General features: G+C 56.1%; 1 protein-coding gene across 1 annotated transcript in view; it reads right to left on the bottom strand.

Annotated features, from left to right (window-relative positions):
- Window positions 1-808: 808 nt before the first annotated feature.
- KLHL30 (kelch like family member 30) overlaps window positions 809-11,490 on the bottom strand; it is an 11,769-nt gene continuing 1,087 nt past the window's right edge. The window contains exons 2-6 of the mRNA XM_044667678.1: window positions 7,308-7,532; window positions 6,425-6,580; window positions 5,715-5,903; window positions 4,799-4,944; window positions 809-2,330 (exon numbers count right to left, since the gene is read on the bottom strand). Of these exons, the coding sequence (XP_044523613.1) occupies window positions 2,088-2,330; window positions 4,799-4,944; window positions 5,715-5,903; window positions 6,425-6,580; window positions 7,308-7,532 (959 nt within the window). The 3' untranslated portion in view covers window positions 809-2,087. The remainder of the gene's footprint in view (window positions 2,331-4,798; window positions 4,945-5,714; window positions 5,904-6,424; window positions 6,581-7,307; window positions 7,533-11,490) is intronic.

Genomic DNA, 11,490 nt, shown 5'->3' on the forward strand with positions numbered 1-11,490 from the left:
GCCCAGCCACGATCCTTTGTTATCAGGGCTTTTTCGCTTTTTTTCTCTTGCAAAGATCAAGGGGGAGGCAGAGAAAGATTGATACTCCTTCCCCGCAAAAGAGAGACTAATATTTTCACTGCATGGAAGAGGATGGAAAGACGTTCCTCGAGAAGCACAAACAGGACAGAGTTTATTAAATACTGTTTCTAAAGTGAGCCACACAAAAAACTGGAAAACGAGGGGATGCCCTTCAATTGGGGAATGGCTGAACAAATTGTGGTATCTGTTGATGATGTAATATTACTGTGCTGAAAGGAATAAAGAACTGGAGGAATTCCATGTGAACTGAAATGACCTCCAGGAAGTGATGCCAAGTGAAAGGAGCAGAACCAGGAGAACATTGTATACAGAGACTGATATACTGTGGTAAAATCGAATGTAATGGACTTCTGTACCAGCAACAATACAATGACCCAGGACAATTCTGAGGGGTTTAATGGAAAAGATGCTGCCCACATTCAGAGGAAGAACTACAGGAGTGGAAACACAGAAGAAAAACAACTGCTTGAACACACGGGTTGATGCAGACATGATTGGGGATGTAGACTCCAAACTAGCACCCGAGTGCAACTATCAATAATATGGAAATCGGTCTTGATAGATGACATGTGTTAAAACCAGTGGAAATGCGTGTTGGCTATGGGGGGAGGGTGAAGGGGAAAGTAAAAACATGAATCGTGTAACCATGGAAAATTTTTCTAAAGAATAAATAAATGAATGAATGAATGAATGAATAGGTGAATAAACAAACAAACAAATAAATAAATGAAGTGAGCCACAGGAGGCGGAGAAGCCTCGTTTCCTCCACAATCTTTATTTGATGTTGAGATTTCCCAGAAACTGCTCTTTTTGCTATTGGTTAAATTCAAAAGTTTAACAATTTTCAAAGACAATGATTGAAGGTGAGCAAACTGTCCCAGACTATTCTATGTGGTCCAACCAAGTAAAATGAAAAGAACGAAAATGGAATCAATAGCTGCAAACACTATGGTGCTTTGAGAGGACAAAGAATCTTACTTTCACTAGCTGGTTTGATCTAGATGACAACCTTAGGAGGAAGTCCTTCCTTGACTCATTTTATGCATCAAGAACCTGAGTCTTAGAAGTTAAATGACTTGCTTAGGGTCACACAGTCAGGAAGGGATTCAAATCAGAGAAGTCACCATCCGCTCCTTTCTTTCTCAGCCTTGTCCAACCCAATCCCCAAAGCACTTATTAACACTGACTGTGTGCCAGGTTTTGTCTGGGGATTGGACAGCAATCCACCGTTGCCATTGCTCTCAACTGGCAGGAGGAGGAAACCACTGAGTCCAGGGAGAGGTTGTATAGACCTCGCTTGTAGGGTGTCTACACTTTCTACAAAGGGCATCACTGTAGGCAATAGTCTACACAACTCAGATGGATTCTTGGAGTTTTTAGAATACGGATCCCTGGAATCATAGCAGGTCAGAGAGGAGTGGGAGAAGGGCCTTAGACCACGTGGGCCAACCTTTACTGTACAGACAGGAAAACCGAACCTCAGCTAATCCCTGGCCCAGCGTCCTAGAGAAAGGCTTTGCACGAGTCTTTGGAGCTGGAAGAGATCTCAGGGATTGCCTTGTCCAGCGTCCTCCTTAATCAGTGGGGAAACTGAGGCCCGAATGTCTCAGAGGGTCTTGGGCGAGGAAGGGCCTTGGAGGTCGCCTCACCTCCTCCCATCCAGCCCAGAGAAGCAGGAAGTGATGCGGGGGAGGCTGGACTCATGCCCCAAACCCAACACTCAATGGCGAGGCCAGCCCTGGATCCTAATCCAGGGTTCTTCTTAGCACGCCGCCAGCCTTTCGTGTGCATGCCCGGGTGACCCGCGGCATAGACGTCCCGTTAGAAATAACACCATAGCAGTAACGACACCAAAAACAACCAGCGGCAGCTCCATTCAAAATGTCCTCGAGAGCCGGGGGGATCCGCTCCTCCCCTGGAAGGCTTGGAGCCCCGGGAGTCGGGGAGGGTGGCGGGTGCCCCGCGCCCGGAGAGGCTTCCAGAAACAGTTCTGCCGCGGCCGGCCCTCAGCTCCTTCCAAAGTGCTCCGTCCACTTGGAGACGTCCATGAAGACGGAGGAGGAGGCGTGATAGAGCCAGAGGCAGGGCAGCGCCCCGGCCCGGGTCCACACGTCTCTGGCGCCGTCGTACACCTCCATCTCCACCCGGTAGTCTCCGTCCATGCCCTGCCAGCGGCCCCCCGTCACGTAGAGCTTGTCTCCCAGGGCCGCCATCCCGCCATTCTCGTGCAGACTGTGGAGCAGCTGAACCTGCAACGAGGAGAAGGTGGCGTTCCTCCGAGTGCTGGCCCTTTCCATGGCGGCCGGCACGCAGTTGGAGGTCAATAAATGCTCACCCCCCCCCACCTAGAGCCAAACGGGGCAGGCAAAGAAGAGAAAACAACGAAGGGACAAGGAGGGGCAGAGACGAGCCATTCGCTGCCCGGGAGAAGCTGCCCGGTGAGACCTGTGTGGCCAGGTGGGCCCCTTCCTCGGACAGTGGAAGAAATGTCAGCCCAGCTGGGGAGGTCAAGTGATGACACGGCGGCTGGGAGGAGGTCAGGACCGGCGGGGACACGAGGCCTTGGGCAGACCACATCTAGGGCACGGATGGCCCATTTAAAACTATCCTGAGCAGGGGGCGGATTGAGAGCCAGAGCCAGACACGGGAAGGTCCTGGGTTCCAATCTGGCCTCAGACATTTCCTAGCTGGGTGACTCTGGACAAGTCACTTCTAGGCAGGTCCAGCCCCAGAGAGTGGAGCCTCCCTCAGAGACCACTGCTCAGGCCCGCCTGGGGCTCCTCAGGATCAGGCTAAAAGGGGAAACTTCTCCCTGGGAACATTTCTCATTCCTTGGGGACAAAAGTGGGAGCAGAGAGAGCCCTGCGTAATGAGGGGCACAAAAGGCGGCCAGTGTCAGCTGGGTAGCTCAGTGGATGGAGAGTCAGGCCTAGAGATGGGAGGTCCTGGGTTCCAATCTGGCCTCAGCCACTTCCCAGCTGGGTGACCCTGGGCAAGTCACTTGACCCCCATGGCCCACCCTGACCACTCTTCCACCTAGGAGCCAATACACAGAAGTTAAGGGTTTAAAAATAAATAAATAAATAAAAAAGGAGGCCCAGCAAGCTCAGCCCTACCCCCAAGGGATTGGGAAAGGCTTTTCTTCCCCCTAAACTGCCCACAGTTCGCCCAGACCCCCCAGGCCTTGGCTTTCCTTCCTGTTAGCAGTGGTATCTCGGATCAGGTCTCCCCCATTAGAATGGGAGCTCCCTGGGGCCGGCACCCCAGCTCTGCCCTTTCTCCCGGGGCTTCACAAAGAACGGGAGGCTGGAGAAGTCTAAGGCCACAGTCACGCAGAGAGCTGGAAGGGACTGGAGGCCGCCTCAGGGATGTCCGATGACTTATCCAAGGCCACACAGCTGGCCAGATGGCATCAGAGGCCATTAGCAGCCAACGGTAGCCTCTCCCAGAGTTTGAGGTCATCGTTCTCCAATCACAGATCTAGAGGGAGGAGGGGCCTCCGCGGCCGCCTGCTCCGCCTCCCCTTCGTCTTACTGAGGAGGAAACTGAGGCCGGGGAGTGGAAGGACGTGCCCCGGCCACACCAGTAATAAGAGTCAGGGCAGGGTTGGAACGGAGGCCCTCTGACTCCCCCTCCGTCGAAGGTGCGCGAGGGTGGGGCACCAGGACGGCCCCGGGGCGCAGGGCAGGAGATGGGCGCGAGCCGGGTGCCCGCGTTCCTGGCAGGGCCGGGCGTGGGGGAATCGCTGCACCTGTCCCTGCCCGGCGTGGTCAGCGTGCTCAGAGGAGTGCTGACGGCATGGGAACAGCTGGGCGGGGATTGTGGCAGGATCCGAGTGTAACCCGACCCGGGAACACCACCACCCGGGCTGAGCCCCCTCCTCACAGGCCGGGACCGCTCCCCGAGCTCTCTGGACGCCTCCCTCCCCAGCTTGGGAGCTTGGGGCCGGCTTCCTCGGCTTCCTGGACTCTAAAAGCAGAGGCTGCCTCGCTGGCTTCCGAGGTCCCTCCCAGCTCTCTGTCTCTGGTCTGAGGCCTCGTGGCCTTGGGCTGGTCCCTGAGCCTCAGTTTCCTCACATGTACAACGAGAAAATGGTTCCTTCCATGCCTAGAATCCTACGGAGACGGACTGTCACTTCCTAGACTAGAGTTGGAAGGGACCCATTTCCTAGATAAAGAAACTGAGTCACTCCGCCGTGAAGGGACTCCGACACACAGACAAATGTCTGGTGGGTGTCCGCGCTGGGACTTGAACCCAACACTCTTTCTACTGTGCCACGTTCATCTCTTCAGAGAAGCTCAATAACCTGCCCAGGGTCACACAGTGGCAGGATTCAAACCCAAGTCCTTTGACTTCCGGTTTAGCACTCCTTCCACCAAACCATACTCTGCAACATCCATTAAAGGAGGGTCGGGACTGGGCGGAGCAGCCTAATCTCTCCAGTTAGGAAGATGCTCCAGGGACGATTGGCCCCATTTTGCAGATGGGGAAACTGCGGCCCGCCTGCGGTCTCCGGCTGAACCCAGGCTTTCCCGAACTCTCCCGACAGCCCCCCACCAGCCATTTCTGCCTAAGGCCCCCTGCGGTGGCTCCATGTAGGGAATGGGCACCCCCAGCGGCTTCTCACCAGCCGGCGGCGGGATTGGAGGGTTAGGAGGACGCTGAGGAGCCCCAAGGAATCCCCCCTCCGCAGCGGCTCCTGGGAAGGGAAGCTCACCTTCTGCCACACGTTGGCGTCGGGGTCGTAGGCGTACACTTTCTTGGTGTTGTCCCCGATGAGGTAGACGGCCCCGTTCAGAGAGGCGCAGCGAGGGGACGAGAGGTACTTGGGGAGGAAAGGCGAGGCAATCACACTCCAGACTTCTGCAAGAAGAACGGGGCGCTGACGAACGGACTACAGATTCCCTCTTACCCCAGTGAAGGGGGGGAGGGGAGCTAGGCTTGGAGTCAGCAAGACCTGGGTTCGAATCCTGCCTCCAACCCTTAAGAGCTATGAGATCCAAGGCAATTCATTTCATTTCTCTGTCCCTCAGGCTCCTCCTCCGGAAAACGATGGCCCGGAGAGTCCCTTTTGACTCTAAATGTTTAATCCTATGAAAGCAGAGGCTTGAGCGACTAGCCTGAACAGTGGGTGGGGGTGAAGGGCATGGCTTGCACCCTCGTCCTGTCCAGCGAGAGTCACCCGGAGGGAAGCCCCTGCCCCGGGGCCAAAGCTCCCAGGCCTCCACTTAGCCGGCCATGCAGAAGATGAGAGGCCGGGCTTCTCTGAGATCCTGGATCGGGGCGGACCGAGGCCAGGCGGCTGCCCCCGAAGGGCTCCCGACAATGGTCAAGCCCGAGCAGGGCGTCCTGTGCCCATTTTATGGATGAAGACGCCGAAGCTCAGAGACCTGCCTGGCAGGAATCAGGAGCCAGTCTTGAACCCCGACTGTCCTGGCTCTAATTCCAGCCTCGCCTCGAGCCGCCACAGGAAGCGGGCTCTCTGCCTGGAGAGGGTTCAGGGCGCAGCGCGGGCAGCCCTTTTCCGCTGGGCCCCGGCGGCGGTCCTGGCCGCAGAGCCTTCCCGCCGCTCCGCCGCAGCCCCTCCGTCCAGCCCGGCCCCGGCCCCGCGCCCGCCGCCCGCAGCCACTCGCCTGTGAGGGGGTTGTAGCACTGCAGGGTGAGCGCGTTGTACTTGCAGGCGCAGGAGCCCACCAGGTAGAGCCTCCCGCGGCAGCCCGCCGCCGAGAAGTTGCTCACGTACTTGAGGGCCGGCCCGACCAGCGACCAGCTGCCGCTGTAGGGGTTGTAGCTCTCCACCTCCACCGCGTCCGTGGCGGTCCCTAGGAGAGAGCGGCCCACGGGCCCTTTTACAGAGGGGGGCGCGGAGGCCCGAGAGGCGAAAGACCCGCCCCGGGCCCGACAAGGACGACCAGGGCCCGACAACTCCCCTGAAGCCCGGGGGAGCCAGAGGGCAGCGGCCGAGGCGGGGCCTCCGCAGGAGCACCGGGCCCGGGCTGGCCTCCGGCACAAAACCAGAGGAATCCGCCGGACTCATTTCTACACGGAGGCTCCGAGGGGAAGGGCTCCTCCGGGGTGACACCGAGTCAGGGCTGCGGTTGGGGCGCGGCTCTGTCTGTCTCGGACTTCGGTGTCCCCCCCTCCCCTCCCCTGGGGCGCCGTCGCCTCGCTTTTATTTAACTAAGCCCCGCCGCGGACCTCCGGAAGCCCGGAAGGGGGCAGCATTTTTGCGGACAAAAGAACATTTGTCCGTGGTGCCCGCGGCTCCCCGAAGCGCGGTGCTGACTAGCCTGGGCACCCCCAGAAAGGACAAGCGGCCCCAGAGCCGGCCGGCCGGCCTCACCCCCGATGGCGTAGAGCTCCCCATTGAGGGCGGCGCTGGCGTGGTTAGTGCGGGCCTTCAGCATGGGCGCAATCAGCTTCCAGACGCCCTCCTTCTGCGGGAAGCACCAGGCCTGGGTCGTGGACCAGGCGTCGATCCTGCTGCCCCGGGAGCCGCCTGCCCAGAAACACCCTGGTCAGGGCCGGCCTCCTCCCTCCACAGCACCCCGGAGGCCCCCAGTGTGCCTGAGCCGGCTTCTCCTCTCCCGAGGCCCTGGCAGGGGAGGGAGCCTGCGGGGCTCCAGGCAGCCCATTTCGGGCTGGGGTCTCTCGGATCCCGCCAAGTTCTTGGTCACTTCTCGCCTAAAAGGGCCCGTCCACCCCCTCCTAGCCGCAGGATCTTGGGCAAGTCACTTCAGTTCTAGGGGCTTCCGTTTCCCCATCTCTAAAATGGGAACAATAACATGGCCAAGAGGAAAGGAGGGGCTGACCCAGGCACCTCACCGAGCCCCACCACTGGGAATTCCAGGAAAAGGGAATTGGTCGTTGGATAAATATAGACGGTCCAGCAGCCCCCTTGGCTTTCCTGTTCAAGGGCTGGGGCTGGTCAAGGGGAGCCGAGGGCACCCGGGCCACCGTCCAGAGAGTCTGCTGAGGGACAAAGGCCAAGGCCTGCCACCACGTGGCTGGAGCCAAGAATTCATGAGCCGGACACCTCCGAGGACAGCCAGGACTCCAGATAAACAGAGACGCCTCTCATGAGACAGAAGAATGTGGCCCGGAATAGATGGCCCATCCCCACCCCGGGACTTCCAAGAAAGCCAGAAACAGAACTCAGAAAGGAGATCTCTAATGGGGGAGGGGAGCCCCCCTTCACCTCCCAGAGGGCCCCGGGGCCGACACACCTGTGACATAAATGTCGTTGTTCAGCGCCGCCAGAGAAAAGCCCCATTTATGGTAGTCGGGGAAATCGGGAAGGGCCGTCCAGCACTCTGTGAAGGAAGGAAACAAGGAGAAAAGGAAAAGTGAACGTCCCACGAAAGGCCCTGACAGCTGCCCCTCCATCGGCCCTCGGACCCAAGCCCTGTCCAGATAGGGCCCCTCCTCCATCCGAGAGGACGAGCCTGGGACTCAGAACATCCTCGCCCCGTCTCCCGGCCAAAGAAAGAGGTTCTTCTTTCAGCCTGTCTGAATCCAGGGCCCAAGACCTCACCAACCCCACTATGGCCGCCATATTGTCCCCAGGGCCACGGGGGTGGTTCTGGTTCACAGGACTTGGAGGCAAACCATTGCAGGGTGCCGAGGCTTTCTCCCACCCAGCAATAGTCGCTTATCTTCTGTGTGGGATGAGCAGTCTAGAAAATGTCCTGAATCCTCTCAGGGAGGGCTGACTAAGGAGAGGCTGTCCAAGGACCCACCAGCAGGCTCTCTGGCCAGAGGTCCCGGGTTCAAATCCTACCCAGGACATTCACTGACTTTGGGGAGGTCCCTTCATCTCTCTGTAAAATGCAAGGGCTGGCCTGGAGGGCCTCGGAGGTCCCTTCCAGCTCTAAACGGAGGTCCCCGAGAGCCGACCAGCTAGGGCTAGTTGGGCCCGGCTCCCCACGATTTCCCAACCATTCTGAGAGCCAGACCAGCATCTGGCAGCAGACATTAAGGGAGCCCGAGGGCTAAACCCAAACCCAATTTTAGTCTCCCTGGGATAGGGCAAGGAGAGAGTGAACAGCAGTATCTGGGATGAGTCAGTCCCACGACCGCATCATGCCACAGAAAGACTGCCGGCCCAGGAGAAGCCTAGATGGAAAGCAAGAACCATTAGTCTTGGACTCAAGAAACCCGAGTTCTAGTCTTGGCTTCACTCCTCCTCTGCAGGGTGGCCTTGGGCCTCAGTGGCTTCATCTCTAAAATGGAAGCAACGACCCTTACCATATGTAACAAAGAGGAATCTATCTTGTGGGTAAAATGAGGCCGTCCACATCCCAATTCCTTTTCTTCCTACACAGATGCCTACATAATCTTTCTAAAATACAGAACAAACCTCTGTGGCTCAAGGATCTTTCCTGGCTCCCTATCACCTCTGAGATAAGCTATAAGGTCCTTAGTTTGGCCTTCGATGCTCTTGGAAGTGTGGCTCCCCTCTCCCTTTCCAGACACCCTTTGCCCATTTTTCCTTCCCAGACACTATGTTCTCTCTGGCCAAGCTGGTCTGTTTGTTATTCCCCAAATTCAGCATTTCATTTCTGCCTGCCTATCTTTGAATGGTGGGCCCTAGGCCTGAAACCACTCCCTGCTGGTCCTGCTTCTTCAAGAAGCCCTTCCCTGTTCTCTTGGTTGTCCCTGCTAGCTCTCCTCCAGTGGTTTTCTCTGGGAAAATGGCGCCCGTCCCCTCCCCAGGAGAACGAAGGCTCTCAGGGGCTGCGCCTCCCGGGCTCTGCATCCTCCGACTTTAGCATCGGCTCTTCTTCCTGATAGGAACGAGCAAATGCTGAGCAGCTTCCATTGGTGAATGTGGAAGTGCTTTGGAAAATGGAAACAGATTATTGGGAGAGGGCAGGACATGGCAGCCTCTGGAGGGTTCTGGCTAAAATGGCGGACTGGACAAAGCCCCTGGCCACAGCCACCCCTTGGGAGAGCTCATCCCCCCTCCGAGTTGGCTGCTGACCGCTGAGGGGCAAACTTGGGCCCATTTCTGACTTTTGGGGCTTTGGAATAAATTGGCCTACGCCATGCGCTCAGAGTCCAGGCCCTCCACTTGCGTCATCCTGCCTGGATCATGGCCCCTCTGATTCATGTTTAGGTCACCCTGGGAGGGCAGGGGAAAGGGCCAGACCATTGTCTCATTGGGCTGCCTGACCTCGTGCCAGACAGGCTCTGACCGGGCAGAGCCCAGCTGCTGGGCCCAGCGGGCCAACAAGGTTCCTCACATTAGCTCAGCCTGCAATCTCTCAGGCTCCAGGGCTCCCTCACCCAGCCAGGGCCCTCCCAAGGACCAGTTTTCCCAGTGCCAGTGTGTGGCGAAAAGGGGCTGCTGGGCAGAGCACAGCCCGCTGGATGGAAGGAGGTTCCTAAGTGAATTTGCTGCCTGCTCTCACTGGAGCCTCCCAGCGGGCTGCTGAGCCCAGAGTCACAGCGTCCTCAGCCCCATCTTCCACAAGCTCAGTTAGCGTGTCTCATAGGGAGGGCCGCCGCCACCCAAGTGTCCTCATTCATCTGGGCTCTCAGTACTCCCAGGCCGTGGAGCCTCTAAGGCTCAAGGCTGGAGAGCAAGTGACAATGTGGGAAGAGTTTTCTCAACCCAAAACAAGAGTGGTGAAGTCACTGCTCTGAGCATGGATGGTTGGATGGATGGATGGATGCATGGATGGATGGATAGATAGATGGATGGATGGATGGATGCATGGATGGATGCATGGATGGATGGATAGATGGATGGATGCATGGATGGATGGATGCATGGATGGATAGATAGATAGATGGATGGCTGCATGCATGCATGGATGGATAGATAGATGGATGGATAGATAGATGGATGGATAGATGGTTGAATGGATGAATGGATGAATGGATGGACGGATGGACAAATGAATGGATGGATGAATGGATAGATGGACAGATAGATGATGGACAGATGGATGGATGGACAGATGGACTGATGGATGGAACAATCTTTATTACTGACTATATATATATAAAAGTGAAAACAGACCCAGGGTTTTAGGAGCTTCTTACACCGTAGTAAGGGGAGATGCTGCATCAAGGCAGGTGGTTGTCAGAGTGGGGTTCTGGGCTTCAGAAAGTCCCTCAGGGATGGTGATGAGTGGAACCATGGGGAAGTAGATTGATAAGCCCCTTTCCAGTAGAAATGGCAATATTGGTTCTTTAAAAACCATTACTTTATGTCCTAGAATTGATTCTAAGAAAGGGTTCCAAGACAGAGGAGTGGTAAGGGCTGGGCAATAGGAGTGAAGTGACTTGCCCAGGGACACACAACTAGCCAGTATCTGAGTCATATTTGAACCCAGGACCTCCCAGCTCTAGCCCTGGTTTTCAAACCATTGAGCCACCTAGATGCCCGCAGATGAGAAAAGGGACAAGGCTTGGGCTTGAAGGAGCTCATCAAGCATCAGTCTTATATCTGGCTGAGTGCCGGGGGCTAGTGTTCTGGAGAGAGCTCCTCCAGAAGAAAGAAAATCATGCCCAGAGTTGATGAGGTCCTTTCTAAATCCTTGTATCTTTCAGGAATGCATATGATTTTTATTCCCATTTCACAGATGAGAAAACTGAGGCCCAGAGAATTTGAATGACTTCTATGAGGTCACAAGCCTATTAAAAGGCAACCTGGGGGCAGTTCCTATTCTCTGGGGTTTGGCTCTTGTCCTAAGACAAAGCATTTCTCCCACCTTTCCCCATCAAGGAGTCAGTGAAAAGCATGGAGGCAAATACTGGCATCTCTGGCAGCTTTGGGCTGCTAGCTATGGGGCTTCCCCTCTGGAAAGCTCTTGGCTGGCATCATGGCCATATGAAGGGAGTGTCAGCCACAAATGTTCTCATTCACAGCTTTAAGGGCCACCTGGTTAGAGGAGGCAAAGCCCAATCTGACCCAGGAGGCACCATCATTGACATCAGCTGGCCTGGGTGATAATCCTCCCCGTGGGCGCTGCTCTCCAGCCAATCTCATCCCTCGCCCTTCCCTATGATGTGCTCTATGCTGGCATCTGCCACATTCTTGGAGGGTCAAGGTGATCCAAGGGGCCAGCTGTTCCAGCTGCTGTGACCAAAGGGCTTGCCCCAGGCCTCAGGACCCAGGATGCCACCAGCAAACTGATCCATTCACAGCTCCCAAGTCAGACTGAAACCTGAGGGGACCCTATGCTGATCTTCACAGGCAACATCCATCCTTTATGGTGCCCAAACCCTTAAATGCTACAATACCACAACCCAAAGGAAGGAAGGAAGGAAGGAAGGAAGGAAGGAAGGAAGGAAGGAAGGAAGGAAGGAAAGAAAGAAAGAAAGAAAGAAAGAAAGAAAGAAAGAAAGAAAGAAAGAAAGAAAGAAAGAAAGAAAGAAAGAAAGAAAGAAAGAAAGAAA

Source organism: Gracilinanus agilis, chromosome 3, assembly GCF_016433145.1.
Source record: "Gracilinanus agilis isolate LMUSP501 chromosome 3, AgileGrace, whole genome shotgun sequence".
Classification (NCBI taxonomy): domain Eukaryota; kingdom Metazoa; phylum Chordata; class Mammalia; order Didelphimorphia; family Didelphidae; genus Gracilinanus; species Gracilinanus agilis.